Source organism: Heteronotia binoei, chromosome 21 (assembly GCF_032191835.1).
Source record: "Heteronotia binoei isolate CCM8104 ecotype False Entrance Well chromosome 21, APGP_CSIRO_Hbin_v1, whole genome shotgun sequence".
NCBI lineage: Eukaryota > Metazoa > Chordata > Lepidosauria > Squamata > Gekkonidae > Heteronotia > Heteronotia binoei.
In genome coordinates this window covers 81,423,322-81,439,572 of record NC_083243.1, presented here as the reverse complement: position 1 = coordinate 81,439,572, position 16,251 = coordinate 81,423,322, and the positions used below count along the sequence as shown (strand labels likewise).

The 16,251-nt window shown below is 45.3% G+C and overlaps 1 protein-coding gene across 1 annotated transcript; it reads left to right on the top strand.

Annotated features, from left to right (window-relative positions):
* The first annotated feature begins 736 nt into the window (after nt 1-736).
* LOC132589605 (spectrin beta chain, non-erythrocytic 5-like) lies at nt 737-16,235 on the top strand. Its single transcript, XM_060262356.1, has 8 exons — nt 737-886; nt 1,621-1,815; nt 7,467-7,583; nt 10,252-10,419; nt 11,066-11,185; nt 12,766-12,923; nt 14,056-14,278; nt 16,167-16,235. The coding sequence occupies exons 1-8, from the start codon at nt 737-739 to the stop codon at nt 16,233-16,235; spliced, it is 1,200 nt and encodes a 399-aa protein (XP_060118339.1).
* Nucleotides 16,236-16,251: the final 16 nt, after the last annotated feature.

Below are 16,251 nucleotides of genomic sequence, written 5' to 3'. Positions count from 1 at the left end.
CCACACAATGTTTTAACCTATGTGCATGCACATGTGCACATAATGCATGTGTGCGCATAATAGTGGAGAGAAAAATAATTGCATGGTGCCATAGTGTGGATGGCAGAAGACAGTTTCACTACAGAGTGATTCAAATTGCAGTATGGCAGTCTGATCGATAATATCTGGAACAAAGATATTCGGAACAGAACCAGGTCAGTTTAACACGAACTCAACACACTGTGTGAACAGGGCCCTAGAGTGCTTTTTGCTGTGCTCAGACCTCCCTGTGCCCATAGTGGCTGCAGTCAGAACTGCATTTGAAAAATAAAAGGGAAGCCATTTGGCTTGGCTCAGCATGATGTTAGTTTCAAGGGTGTAGTGTCTTGTGCTTGATTAAGCATCGCACAACCATGCAGCAAAGGGCGACCAGGGGAAGTCTCTTGGTCACCCTGCACAGCGCAGGAAAGACTCCGCCTATCAGGATCAGTGCCAGGAAGTTTGACTGGCCAGGATTGGACTGGCCAGCTGGAGGGTTGTTCCGGGTCGAATCTATATAAAGCGGGTCCCGGCCCGCATTGCCTGTTCCGTGATGTACCTTCTAATAAAGTATGTTGCCTTCTGCACATCTCGTCACTGAGTACATTACACTGGCGATGAACGTGGGATCTGGCTAGGAAGGCTTCCCCAGTGGAAAGCAGCTGACCTGGCTGGAGACGAGGAAGGCGCAGGACCGCAAGAGACGCTCGCCGCCACAATGGCGAACTCTAGCATAATGACGGGCCACCTTGCTGAATTCAACCCCGACCACCCCGAACGGTGGGAGACCTACACAGAACAGGTCGAGTGCTACCTGAGGGCTAACATGATCATGGACGACAACCGAATGAGAGATGTCCTGTTGAGCGTCTGTGGAGAGGCAACCTTCGAAATCGCACGAGGCCTCTCTGCCCCAGCGAAGCTCACCGAGAGGACATACGGGGAGGTCATCAGACTCCTCACAGGGCACTTCTCGCCCCAACCATCCCTTGTTGCCCGCAGATTCCTCTTTCACAAGAGGGATCAGAAGCCCGGGGAAACGGCTGCAGTCTACCTGGCCGCTACCGCCAGATCGCAGGAAACTGCAAATTCAACAAGCGGGAGGAGGCTCTGAGGGACCGATTTGTCTGGGGCCTCCGGGACGAAAGGCTGCAGCAGAAGCTCTTCGCCAAGGAAGAGCTCACCCTCCAACAAGCCTTCAACGAAGCGACGGCCTTCGAGAGGGCCACCAAAGCGTACAGCCACCCAAGTGGAGAGGCAGTCCACCATGAAGAGATGGCACCGGGCGATTGGGAGGACGAAGAGGCTTTCCAGCTCCGGCGGCCACAAGGAGCGGACCCAAGAGCCCCCACGAGACAGCGAGCGATGGAGAGACCTCCCACCATCAAATGCGCCAGCTGCAGTGACCCCCACGAGAGGAGGGACTGTCCATACCGCAACATGGACTGCTGGAGCTGTGGAAAGATGGGCCACATCGCTCGGGCTTGCCGGGCCAAGAACAGCCGCCGGTGACCGACAGCGCATCACGAGTCCACCGAGGCCCACACGACAGCATCTACCAGCCTGCAGGTATTAAACTTGCCCCTCTTTGCCCCCGACAAGGTCAAAATGTCGGTCCTCATCGAGGGTGCCCCCTGTCTTATGGAGGTGGACTCAGGGTACTCTATCTCCATTATTTCAGAGGAAACCCTAAGGAAACTATGTCCCCGCTGCCGCCTCCATCTGAGGCCGGCTGACTTTGTTCTGAGGGATTTCCAAAAGAACCCGGTGCACATCGTGGGCTGGGCCCGGGTGCGAGTAGAGAGAGGGAACTTCAGGGGACCCCTGGACATTCTGGTGGTCAAGCGCCAACTTACCACCCTACTGGGGCTGGCCTGGTTCCAACCACTAGGGATCCAGTTAGTGGGGGTGGAGCACGTGCAGGCAAGCAGTTTTGAGGACGTCTGCCAGGAGTTCCCAGCAGTTTTAGACGGGTCCCTGGGGAGTTACAAGGGGCCGCCCATTATCCTACCGATCGATCCCCTGGTCAGACCGATCCGACTCAAGGCAAGGCGCGTTCCGTTCGCCTTAAAACCTAAGATAGAGGCAGAACTGGACCGTCTCACAGCCCAGGGCGTCTTAGAACCAGTGGCGTATGCAGCCTGGGAAAGCCCCATAGTAACACCGGTGAAACCTAATGGGGACATGAGAATCTGCGCTGACTACAAGTGCACGATAAAAAAAAACGCTCCAGGACAACCCCTACCCCGTCCCGGTGGTCAGCCACGTTCTAGCGGCTCTAGCAGGGTCCCGGGTTTTTGGGAAGCTGGATTTGGCACAAGCGTACCAGCAACTACCGGTCGACGCCAAGACAGCAGAGGCACAGACCAGTGTGACTCACAGGGGGGCCTTTAAGGTTAGAAGGTTGCTGTTTAGGGTTAGCGTTGCTCCGGGGATCTTTCAGAGCATAATGGACTCTCTCCTTAAAGGGATCCCAGGAGTACAGCCATTTTTTAACAACGTTTTAATCGCCGCCCCAGACGCAGGAGAGTTCAGCAGCCTCCTGCGAGAGGTACTCCGCCATCTCCAAGCGGCGGGACTGAAAGTAAAGTAAGAAAAATGCTTGTTAGGAGTTCCGTGGGTGGAGTTCCTGGGTTTCGCCGTGGACGTGGCGGGAATTCACCCGACGGAGGACAAGACCAGGGCTATTGTCCAAGCCCCAGCCCCCACGTGTAAGGCGGAGCTACAGAGTTTTTTCGGCTTGTTGAACTTTTATCATTCGTTCTTGCCCCACAAAGCTGCTGTGGCGGAACCGCTGCACCGGTTGCTGGACAGACAAGCCCCGTGGGTTTTGTTGAGAACAATGACAATAAATTCATCTATCTATCTATCTATCTTGGGGTAAGCGCCAAGCTGCTGCATTCCAAGCGGTGAAAGACCTCCTGGTCTCGAATGCAGTGCTACACCATTTCGACGAGGGTCTGCCGCTGATCCTGGCTTGCGATGCTTCCCCATACGGAGTGGGGGCCATTCTGGGACACCAACTTTCGGACGGGAGGGAAGTTCAGGTGGTGTACTATTCAAGGACCCTGACCCCTGCGGAGCGAAACGATGCACAAATCGATAAGGAGGCTTTGGCAATCGTGGTGGGGGTCCACAAATTCAATGACTACCTGTATGGTAGGCGATTCACCATTGGCACTGATCACAAGTCGCTCCTGGACCTCCTCGCCCCTGATCGTCAGACCCCCCAAATACTGTCGCAAAGAGTCCTAAGGTGGAACCAATTCCTGAACTCTTACACCTACACCCTGGTGCACTGCCCAGGCAAAGCCATGGGGCACGCGGACGCCCTCAGCCACCTGCCGCTTCCCTCAATGGACCCAGATCCCGCCCCGGCCCATATGGTGATGCTCATATAGTCCTTGCCCCAGCGCCCCCTCCACGCCGCTGAGGTAGCTCGGGCGACGGGCAAGGACCACATCCTCGCTCGGGTTTTGGACTGGGTGGGAAGGGGGTGGCCTACGGGCAAGGTGGACAGTGAGTTCAGGCCGTTTGCATCACGTAGAGACGAACTGTCCACCTACAAGGGGTGCATACTCTGGGGCAGTAGGGTGGTGGTCCCCCCCCCCCATGCACAAACAGGTTCTAGAAGCTCTCCACGAAACCCACCCTGGGATAGTGAGGATGAAGGCTCTGGCCCGAAGCTATGTGTGGTGGCCAGGCATGGATGAGGAGATAGAGGGGTGGGTGAGAAGGTGCCAACCATGCCAAGAGTCCAGGCCTGACCCGCCCTCAGCACCAGTCCACCGATGGGAGTCCAACCGGCGACCGTGGTCCCGCCTCCACCTAGATTTCGCCGGGCCGTACCAGGGTCAAGTTTTCTTCATCCTGGTCGATGCATACACAAAATGGCTAGAGGTGATCCCGGTAGCGTCCACCTCCACAGCGGCGGCCGTCAGAGACTTGCGGAGGGTTTTTTGCACGCACGGGATCCCCGATACCTTGGTTACGGACAACGGCACCGCATTCACCTCCCGGGAATTCCAGGAGTTCATTGAGAGATACCTCATAATACACATTAGGTCTGCTCCCTTCCATCCGGCACCAACGGCCAAGCTGAACGCATGGTAAGAACCACCAAAGAGGCCCTGGGTCGTATTGTTCAAGGGGACTGGGACCGCCACCTCACAGCCTTCCTGTTCCATAACAGGATTACCCCCAGCCCAACAGCAGGGTACCGCCCCGCAGAGCTACTCATGGGGAGGAAATTAACAGCCAGGCTGGACAGGCTACACCCAGACCGAGCCACAGACGTCCGCAGTTCCCCAGAAGTCAGGGAAGCGGTGCGGGGGTTCTTCCCGGGCGATCCCGTGTATGCGAAGAACTTCGCAAGCGGCCCGGACTGGGTAGCCGGCCGGGTCCTTAGGGTAACGGGGTCCCGATCCTACAAGGTAGCAACCGAGGGGGGCCAGGTACTGAGAAGGCACATTGATCAACTGCGCCGCCGCACCTTGCCGGAGGAACCACCAGAGGCGGGGGAAGTGATGAGCAGGGGGGAACCCACGGCGGAAACCCAAGAAGCGGCCCCGCCAGCGCCAAGTCTGCCGGCATACGACCCCCCGAGGCCGGCCGATCCTGATCCACCACCAGAGCCAGCTCGCCAGCCACCAGGGGCGAATCCCCAAGAAGAGACCCCCTCCCTGGGGGCCGTTCCCGCGCCGATAGCCACCACGAGGTGATCCACCCGGGAACGCAGGGCGCCTGCTTACTTGCACGATTATGTAACTTAAACTAGGGGGGGAGGAGTGTAGTGTCTTGTGCTTGATTAAGCACCGCGTGACCATGCAGCAAAGGGCGACCAGGGGAAGTCCCTTGGTCACCCTGCGCAGCACGGGAAAGACTCCGCCTATCAGGATCAGTGTTGGGAAGTTTGACTGGCCAGGATTGGACTGGCCAGCTGGAGGGCTGTTCCGGGTCGAATGTATATAAAGCGGGTCCCAGCCTGCGTTGCCTGTTCTGTGATGTACCTTCTAATAAAGTATGTTGCCTTCTGCACGTCTCGTCACTGAGTACATTACAAAGGGCTTCTTTCAACGGCCTTTCTCAAGCTGCACCCAAAGTGGACCACACCCCCACCCTACCTTTGGTACACCACTGGGGAGTTGTAGTCCACAATCCTGAACTGAATCAGAAAGTTCTGAGCTTGGTTCATTATCCGCTGTGGGTTTGCTGTTTACCTGTTGATGCCGAGTGCAGTAACAATACAGTCAACGTTTGCTTATTTTGAATTACAAACATATAACTAATAGGTGGGGTGTTTGACTTGCAAGAAAATAGGCACTCCAAACATAGTAAGTTGTATTTTCAATTTTTTTTTTTGCAAGAATTGTAGCATTGCTAATAAAAATATACAATAGAGGTTGGAACTGCACAAAAATGCACAATGTGAAAGGAGCAGATTTCCTTTACCGTGACACTTCCTAGCATTGGAATCCAAGTACGTTAGCAGCTTTGAAATTCTGCTGATCTCATTAAGCATAAAGATGTCTCCAAGAACCTTTACCCCCAATATTCTAATAAACTCCTTCCTCTGTGTTAAGATACAGGGTTTTCATATTACAGATTACAAATACTTCATAGCTATATCAGCATCCAAAGGTCTCTTCTGTGCAAAGGAAGAACAGAGTGCAAGAACAGGACAGGGTTTTCTTCTTTCTGTGAATTGTGGGTTCCTGAACATAAAAGAGGCATTATTAGAAGTTTGGGTAAGTTCAAATTTCACAGAATTTCTTTACTTTCTGGGTGGGGGTGTTGTGACTGTTTGCACTATTGCTGAAGGCAGAAAACCCTTTAAAATCAAATTATCATCTTTTTGAAGAGTGTTCTCATAAGCAAGAAATAAATTTCTCTGGGGGAAAAACCAATACTGCATAGTTCGAAATGTAAAAAAACCAATGAACTGTTTAAATAGAAATAAGAGAAAACACCTATAGGGTTGCCAACAACCTGAAGAAAAACTGTCTTATTCCTTTTGTAAAGGTTTAATAGGATGTTATTTGGTTTCTTACATCCATGCCATGCAAAACTTCACCTGCCCATTTCCACATATAAGCATCTATTAAAGATTAGAACATTTTTCTCCAGGTTGTTAGCAACCTTACACCTGAGGGCTTTTGAAGAGAATGATTATATTAGCTGACTTTGGGGAGGGGGGTGTTAATCAAGAGTGGAGAAGGTTAGAGATAGGGTCATATTCAAAACTACAGGTGCAGGGGCTTTACAACTAGGGCTATTTTCTCATGGCATAATGGTAAATAACTTAATATTATGCCTCTACTAAAGATAGAAGGTTTTTTTCCGGGCTGCCATCTTTTATGTTGGCAGGGAATGAACTGTGAGGGAAATTGTTCCCTACAGTAGGTGCTTCAGGCCCTGAACGAAGGCTGCACCATCCGTCCCCCTTTTAACTGATTGTGGCAGGCAGAATGAAAGTTTGGGTCACATGAAACCTTTCTCCCCTGCTTTGCTCAGGGCTGGTGCGTTGATACTGGCCTTGGATGCCAAAGATATTACCCCAGTGGTAATTGGAAGCACATTTGTACCACTCCTGGCTGCAGCTCATTTTGTGGCAATTGCAGTTGGAGATGCGGGTTCATTTTGACCAACAGCATTTTCTGTAAGGGCAGGTCTGCCTTTCCTTGTGTTTAGGATCGTAACACATCCACTTTGGGGAGACTCACTTTATTGATATGCAAGGATTCTGGGAATCAAATCATTTTGGAGTGAACATTAGAAAATCTATTGTAATACACCTAGGGCTTTAAAAAAAAAACTGAACAAATTGTTTCAGACTGTTATATATAAAATGTCTTTTGTTGGCATATTTTTTAAAAATAGGTCACTATTTCTTCTTCAGTGTGGGAGCTGAATTAAAGTTAAATTTGAATTTTGTGTGCAGTCTGAAAACTGCATATTATCATATGCCCACTAACCCTGACACTACATGTGGCCCTCCCACTGCAGGGCCAAAATACCCCAAACCTTGTCAGTGTTGTAGAAACTGTGATGTGAAAATGTCTCTTCACCCCCATTGCAAGTAGAAGGGGGAATTTAAATTGTGGGTAGAGAGAACTCTTCCATGATCAGCAACCCTTCCACAGTCTTTAATTAAAACAGCTCCCTGGATCAACCAATTAGCTTTTTAAAAGAAAAAAACAGACCCTAGTAAGTGTTCTATCTTTTGTGGACCTTAAATTTATCTAACTTAATCCTTTTGGGATAATAGCAGCCCTTCATACTGCTCCAGAATATTACACAGTGTGTGGGATTTGCTCTCAATGAAAGGAAGTGAACGAAAATAATACGGGCTGTCAGATTTCTGGTAGATATTCCTTGAGTCCAAGAAGTTCAAGAGTACATGAAAATTGAAAGCAATTGGAAATTGTGTTGAAACATTCTGCTTCTAGGTGACAATGGATGAAGAATATGTACAAGGACAAGTCAAGAAGCTGCAAGAGCAAAGGATGTCCATGCAAAAGAAGACCTTCACCAAATGGATCAATATTGTTTTCTACAAGCACAATGTAGGTAGTTCCTTCTTTCATTTGTGATCAGCCCAGAGCCTTCCTTGGTGGAGCAAAACAAATCCCTGATTGAGTGCTCCATCCACTTTTGACAGAACTATGCAATCTTGTTAATTTTGAGCAACAGCTAATAATAATAATAATAATAATAATAATAATAATATTGCATTCTGAATTTATAATACATCTAGGACTGAATTCAAAGGGGAACAATCTTTACGGCTTCCTCTGTTCCAGCAGATCACCTGCTGTTTTCGAGGGTCTCTCTAAGTTGATGGCACAGGTAGAGGGAAAGCAGGAAAGCTCTCTTCATTGGTCAAAGTGCCTTCTGTCATTGGAAAGCTTTTGTTGGTTTCAGTGCCTAGATTTGTATCCACTGTACTGTTTCTGTGGATGGATTTTTTCTGCCCACAAAACATAGCTTTCTTGTCTCCCACTGCAGGGCCAAAATACCCCAAAAAAATTCTGCCCCAGAAAAGGAGACCGCTTGTAATGGCATGCAGTAGCAGGAAGGAAATAAGAAAGTCATGAATGGAAAATCCTCCAGACTTTGGAAATACTTTGGTGTATTCAGACTAGAGTGGTAGAAGTTCTAATTTGGACAAAGCAGTAGTAAAGTACCTATGATCTTTGCACACCAAGGTGATGTGCATTTTTATTCAATAAATGTAACATCAAATTATCAATCACTACAGTACAGTATATCAGGTGATTTAGTGACATATATACATGTCCTTGGTAGGTTATAGAAAGTGTGAGACATCTAAAATGAGATTACAACTAGTGTCATGCTTATAGTAACACCTCAAATTCAACTCAGAAACATTTCCAAACATCAGAGCTGGTCTCAACATACTGCCTCATGTAATCTATTCTTCATGTAATCTAATCCTCACTTGAAATATTGTGCTCCAGTATTGGCTATACAGTTCCTGGGGGATAAATTTTGAAAACACAATGCTTAAATTGTAAACTGAAAATACTGCTTCTCCACGTGGTTATTTATAGTCTTTGTGCAATTGAGCTACTCTCAAAGAAACATTTTTCATTTGCTTGAATTGTCCAAATTCCTACCAAAAAAAAGAAACAAATAAGGATTATCTGAAGCTAGTTCAGAGCTAGTATATAGCAAGAATTATAAAAGAAGCAATCATAAGTAGTGCCTTTTTTCTGTAGGCCTTACTCAATAAAGAACTGTATTCTTAGGGTTGCAGCAAAAAGCACATTAAAATGCAGCATTTCTGTACTATTAGTAAAAAAGTAAAAGGTAGTCCCCTCTGCAAGCACCAGTAGTTTCCGACTCTGGGCTGATGTCACATCACAACGTTTTACAGTTTGTCATTGCCTTCCCCAGTCATCTACACTCTCCCCTCTCCCCTGCAAGCTGGGTACTCATTTTACCAACCTTGGAAGGATGGAAGGCTGAGTCAACCTTGTGCCGGCTACCTGAACTCAGCTTCACCCAGGATCGAACTTAGGTTGTGAGCAGAGGGCTTGGACTGCAGTACTGCAGCTTTACCACTCTGTGCCATGGGGCTGCTTCCATACTATTAAGGACCATTTATTTATATACATTTATATCCTGCCTTTCTCCCCAAAAATGATACAAAATGGCTCATATCATTCTTTTCTGCTCCATTTATCCCCACAACAATCCCCAGGAATTTTGGAAGCAGGGCAAGGGCAGAAATGACATCACATGATGTGTCAACATCACTTCTGGGTGAAAACCTGAATACAACTTCAGGTGATGTTTAGAGTTTCAGGAAAATGCCAAAGCATCACCTAACACACAGATATCACATCCTGGGTTTCACCCAGAAGCAACGTCGATGTATTGTGTGGAATCATTTCTATCCCACACACACACACACACACACACATTGTACTGCAAGAGCAGGTGGGAGGGCCAAACCACTGGAAGGTTATCCACCTGAAGTGGTCTAACGGTAACCCTGCTTGTGTGGTAGGTTATGTTGAGAAACTATGTGATGATGTAGGGATGCCAGCCTCCTAGGGATCTGGGGATCTCCTGGAATTACAGCTCATTTCCAGACTACAGAGATCAGTTCCCCTGGAGAAAATGGATGCTTTGGAGGGGGCTTTGCACCCCCACTGAGATCCCTGTCCTCCCAGGCTTTACCCCCAAATCTCCAGGAGTTTCCCAACCTGGAGCTGGCAACCCTACACCTCACCCCCACCCCCTCTGATGGCCAAGAGGGACTCGGCAACCCTCTGTGAGGTAAATTAGTTTGAGAGAGCATATTACTAGTCCAAGGTGATCAAGCAAGCTTCCATGACAAAGTGGGGGTTTGAAACTGGTTCTCCCAGATCCTAGTCCAATACTCTAACCACTAAAAAAGAAAGGTTAAGGTAGTCCCCTGTGCAAGCACCAGTCATTTCCGACTCTGGGGTGATGTTGCTTTCACAACATTTTCACAGCAGACTTTTTTACGGGATGGCTTACCATTGCCTTCCCCAGTCATCTACACTCCCCCCCACCCCCCGCTGGCTGGGTACTCATTTTACCAACCTCAAAAGGATGGAAGGCTGAGTCAACCACTATACCATGTTTACTCTCATGCCTCACACACACACACATACAAAATCATTTGAGAGGCAATGGTCAACAGCTATAAAAAATTTTCTTGGATTTTTCATTGTACAGGCAACCATCAGGATTCAAGATCTCTACACTGATATGAAAGATGGCATTTATCTCCTTCAGCTGCTCGAGCTGCTGTTTGGTGAACAACTGCCCAAGCCAACCAAGGGCAAGATGAGGGTACATTTTCTAGAGAACAACAGCAAAGCCATCCAGTTCCTGAAATCCAAGGTGTGAAGCTGGGGCATGATATAAGTGCAGGGATGGGATGAAGGAAATATGTAAAGAATGGAAGAATAGCCAGTCAAATGCCCTGTAGCCCATAAATAATTTATTTCATGGGCAGTTAGGAACTGGACTGAGTTGTTCAGAATCTAAATCTGACTAAATTTGGTGTATGTATAGTAGAGACTTCCAAGGGCCCAAATGCCTGTTACTTGCTTTATTCCTTGGACAACAATTCTGTAAAGGAATTTGTCATGTATAAAGTGATCCTTGGGCTATAGAAATAATGTGCACACCAGAGATGTGTGTGCTTCTGAAGGATAACCATGAATGGTCTAAAGGTAGGAAGTATTAAACTTTCAAAATAGCACCTTTGCTGTGATCACTGAAGAAGTGAAGAATGCATGAAGCAAATGCATTTTTTTTAAACTTGCAAAGGCTCAGGTGGCTAACAGCTAAAAACTTGTAAAGCATTGTGCTTTAAAGATAGAAGTCAGCCTCGACTGACTTCTAGGTGCCTTTCCTCATGCACCTTGTTTTATCTTGCCCTGAGTTATATGGCTTCATTCATTGTTTAGGGGCCCAAAGGTTTCAATAATTAAGCTAATAATTATAGTAATAACCTCTTAAAATCATATCTTTGTGTATTCAGCAGGTACATGTGAATTTAATTGGGCCTGAAAACATTGTAGATGAAGACCGAACCCTCATCCTTGGGCTGATCTGGATAATTATACTCAGATTTCAACTTGCTTCCATCAGCCTTGATACGGTAAAATTGTACTTCAAACACTTTTGTTCATTTTGCTCCTGAACATTATTAACTGACTTTTCATTTGTTGTTCTCAAGTTTTTTTTGTTCCCAGTCTAACAAGTCACTAGCAAATTGAAATTTGGTTGACTCTATAATTTACAAAACAAATATAGGCAGGGCTTTTTAATAGAAAAGGCCCAGCATGACCTCATTTGCATATTAGACCACACACCCAAAAAAGTGGGGGGGGAAGTGTGTGCGTCTTAAGGAGCGAATACTGCAAAAAATTCACACAAATGCCTCTAAATTCACACAAACACCTCTAAAAACTAGGTGCGTCTTATGGTCAGGTGCGTCTTATGGAGCAAAGAAGAGAAAGATTTTTGTTCCTTTAGGATTTAAAACCTAATTTTGACTTGCTAAATTAATTTTGTATTTGCTCTTGGCTTAAAAATAGGCCAACTTACAAATAGGCAACACCTCACTAAATTTATAATTGAACTGTAGCTCCATTGTTAAAAATTGTTTTGTCTTTTGGCATTCGTATGAAAAGATTCCAAATCTGGATATTAAGTCACATGTAAACATTCATTTTATATTGTGCTGGTCAGTTTTGCCTGATTTCTTTTGTGTAACGCACAATGGGATTTTGTCATGATAGTGGTGGAACAGCAGTAATTGCTAGACTGCCATGATGGTATAAATGTGTAAAAAGGTAAAGGTAGTCCCCTGTGCGAGCACCAGTCGTTTTCTCTGGAGTAACGTTGGTTTCACAACATTTTCACGGCAGACTTTTTACGGGGTGGTTTGCCATTGCCTTCCTCAGTCATCTGCACTTTTCCCCCAGCAAGCTGGGTACTCATTTTACCAGAAGGATGGAAGGCTGAGTCAACCTTAAGCCGGCTATCTGAATCAGTTTCCACTGGGATCGAACTCAGGTCATGAGCAGAGGGCTACGACTGCAGTACTGTAGCTTTACCACTCTGCACGACGGGGCTCTTACTATAAATGTGTAGGTAGACCTAAATATTAGAGTGCCATCAGCTCAGATCTATGGAAAGAACTTGAGAAGGGAGTACAAAGGAAACAGATGAAGGCCAAAATATTAATCTCAGAGACTAAGGAAGAATGGAAAAGACAAGGACAGCAGCATAAAGCCAGAAGCTGCAGAAAGGCTGAAGCTCACAAACTGATTTGAAAAACATTCAGCAAAATAGTAGCTACCTAGTTTGCACAGCTGATACATAATTGCCACTTAAGAACTTTGAAATCTCTTTCTTGTTATTTGCCTTTTAACAAAAGCTTATGTCCAACCACAGAGTTATGAAAACTGAAGTAAACTTAAGTTTCTTAAGAAGATATGGTGAATGTCTCCCTCATACTGCTTCACACTAAGCCCCACAAAATTTTGTTTGGGGCAGGGATTCTCAGAAACAGCATAGTAGGAGAACAGAAATAAACTCTGCCTCTTAACAAAATTCCAATGACTTAAAGTTTTCAGATAGTAGTTCAATATAAGCGAAAGTTTTTAAATTAAATTTAAATTTGTAATTGAATTTCAATTTCCCATGGAGTGTTCTCTCCTTTTTTATTTCTAGGAAGAGTTTGGATCCAGAGTTGATTACTTGTCTGCAAACGATGCTCTGCTGATCTGGTGTCAGTGTAAGACAGCCAGCTACTCCAATGTCAGTGTGAAGGACTTCTCCAAAAGCTGGTCTGATGGGCTGGCCTTCAATGCCCTTATTCATGCTCACAGGTAAAGGAGCTGCGGAAGACCCTGCAGTTAGTTAAATAATTATTTTACAGAAAAAGTGATATCATTTGGGAGGGAATTTCCTATATGTGCTCAGTACAGTAACCTGAGGTTCTCCCGTACACTTTCTTCATATCTTTACAAGTGCCAAATGGCTGGTGGGGGGATGCAGTCATGGGTTATCTTAAAGTTGGATCCACTTGAAAAAGAAAACTTGGCTTGAATGATTTGGTCTCAAACTGCTAGAGGGAGCCTGTGCATCCAGCATTTATAAGTCCTGTTTTCATTCCCTATCCCTCAATGTTGAATTAAACCCTACTTCTCCTTTAAGTCCTATTTCTGTTTGGTTATAGCTGATTAGAGGGTCTTGCAGTTGTGTTTGAATTGTTTCTTATTCGCCTACTGGCTGTTCCTCCTGTGAGGAAGTGGTGGCTAGTGGTCTAAAGACACTGCTACTTTTTTTCTCCCCCCCCCCCCCGCCATTAACAAATCCAGGTCTCATAATTCCATCCCTCAATTGGGTTTGGTGGGAGGAACTGGGGTTGCACATAGTAATGGGGAATACCATAGTATGAATTATCTTGATCTTGGTCACCAGCAACACATCTTACACTTCAGAATATTTCCTAGCTCCTTCATGGCTTTCTATCCCAGTCTTGATCTTCTGATTTCTTGGTTGCAGTCTTCCTTTTAGTTGATGATGGGGCTAAGGAATACAAAATCTTGAACAATTTCAGTTTCTTCATCATCAACCTTAATGTTGTGTAATTCCCCAGTGGTCATTACTTTTATCTTCTTGACGTTCACATGTAATCCTGCTTTTAGCACTTTCCGCTTCAACCTTCATCAGTCATTTCAAGTATTCCCTGTTTTCAGGCAGTAATGTGATGTTATCTAAATATCTTCAATTGTTATTGATACTTCCACCAATTGTTCAGTCCCCCTTCATCTAAATCTAATCCGGCTTTCCTTATGTTTCCATATAGATTGATGTGATTTGGTACCATTAATTGAATTTATTTTAAATCTACTTTGTTATCATTCTGGGAAATACAAGTGTGGGTTCCTTGATATGTGCAAAATTATTATTCTAAATAAAATGTTTTTGTGGTGCCCCCCACCTTTATCTCTCCAGGCCTGATCTCATCCAGTACAGCTCCTTGAGGCATGACCAACCTATCAATAACCTAAATAATGCTTTCACTGTGGCTGAGAAGCACCTGGGGATTACAAAACTACTGGATGCTGAAGATGTGGCTGTGCCCTTTCCTGATGAGAAGTCTGTCATGACCTATCTGTCATTCTACTACCATTATTTTTCCAAGCTGAGCCAAACTGTCCAGAAAAAGTTAGCTAAAGTAAGTGCACTGTTTCATATAGATGGGATGTGTTAGCTCCATTATCTTCACAGGTTAAATATTGATTATATTTAAATTACTCTTAACCACACTCTTGTGGTGGTTTAATCTAATTAAATAAGATGTGGCATCAGTACTTCACTGATGATAATTCTGCTTCTTTTCCTTATGCTGCTGTTTCTTCTGCTTTGCTGTTTGTTTTTTCTTGCTATTTATATGCTACTTTCTCTGTGGCTAAGTTTGTTAGGCTAAAACAAATAAAAATAAAAGCCAGCAATAAAAATGCAAATGTCCAAAGCAAAAACATATTCACCTATACTGTTATTTGTGCAGTTGTTTTTTGTTTTTGTTTTGCTTTTAGGAGCTCGCCACTTTTTTTTTAAAAAAAAGGACCAAGTGGCTTCATTTTTATAGGATGAATTTATGCTCTCTTTTTTTTTTTTTTACTATTTTGGTGTAATTTCAAGGGCTTCTTTATTTATTTAGGATATTTCTATTCTGCCTCTTCAGAGTCCTGCTCAAGGGGGCCTGCAATTAAAGACCACAGTTTTAAATAGCATTAAAAACAATTGACAAAACAAAAGCAGACCATTGCAAAGTTGATAAGAGAAAACCTGCATAAAAACCTGAGTGAAAGATACATTTTAGCTTGGGGTCTAAAAGAAGTGATGGTGCTACAAGCATAGACAATTCCAGGAGGGGATTAGATAAATATGTGGAGCAGAGGTCCATCCGTGCTTGTTAGCCACAAGGTATAGATGGAATACTATTTCTGGGGCAGTGATTCTTGGTGCTTGGTGGGAGGGAACAATGGGAGGGTTTCTGGAGTTCAGGCCCTGCTGGTGGACCTCTTGTTGGTACGTGGGCTCTGGCCGCTGTGTGATACAGTGTTGGACTGGATGGGTCCAATCCAACATGACTTCTCTTATGTTCTTATATAAAGTAGACATCAGGCAATCCTCAAGGGGGACAGTGTTCCAAAGGCAAGGTGCCACCACATCAAATGCCCTATCTCTAGTTGCCACCTGTCTCACCTCTGGAAATGGTAGCACAGAGAGGAGGGCTTGAGAAGCAGATCTTAACAGTGGGTTGGATAATATAGGAAGAGACTCCTTGTGGAGTTGCCAAACAAGCTTAATGATAGGACTCTGGAGATTTGGGGTAATGCTTGGGGAGGCAGTTCAGTTTGGGTCTGATGTCACAGAGTCTGCCCTCTGAAGCTGTCATTTCCCCCAGTGAACTATCTCTATAGTATGGAAATCAGTTGTAATTCCTGAAGAGCTCTAGGCCCTACCTGGAGTTTGGTAAACTTATTTAAAGAGAAAAGCACAAGAAGCTCTACAACCTTGGCTGAAAAACCTATGCCTTCTCTATCTGGCTCTAAAGAAACCAGGGCTAGCATAGGGACTTAACAGATTAATTAGATTTTTGCTGTGCAAAGTACCTTGAGGTATTGTTGCAGGAATGCTAGGCATAGCATTATATGTGTCTCAAGGGGGCCCAACAGAGCTGCTGGATATTATGTAAACAATGATAGACAACCTGCATTTATTTGTAAGGAAAGTTTGTTAGGACAGGATTCTTTTCTTCTTCTAGTACTAGCACAGTGCCTGAGCACTGATAGATAAGATACTACTGATAAATATAAGTAATATATTCACACAGGCATCTATTTAGTATACTTGTTAGAATGCTAAATATATCTGGTAGGGGATATGACATCTAAAATGTTCTACCTGATCTTTATTTGCATTTACACTTCTGGTTTTCTGCCTTCTGAGTTTCTTTTTTAAAACTGTATTCCTTAGCTCAGTGATTGCCCACTTTTTTGTTTCTGTATTCTACCACCACCCCCATCCCTTCTCTCTTCTCCCTCCCTTCTTGAAAGACACAAGCAAAGCCAGGGAGACAAGCTAATCTCTTCAGGAGTCCAGTCATCCTAAATAAGCAGCTCTAAGTTCGCTAATAGGATT

Bases quoted from the DNA above. Each gene is read 5' to 3' on its own strand.
- LOC132589605 (XM_060262356.1), top strand. From the start codon at position 737: ATGGCGAACTCTAGCATAATGACGGGCCACCTTGCTGAATTCAACCCC. The intron at 12,924-14,055 runs GTAAAGGAGCTG...TTATCTCTCCAG, and splicing joins GCCCTTATTCATGCTCACAG to GCCTGATCTCATCCAGTACA. The intron at 14,279-16,166 runs GTAAGTGCACTG...CCTTCTTGAAAG, and splicing joins TCCAGAAAAAGTTAGCTAAA to ACACAAGCAAAGCCAGGGAG.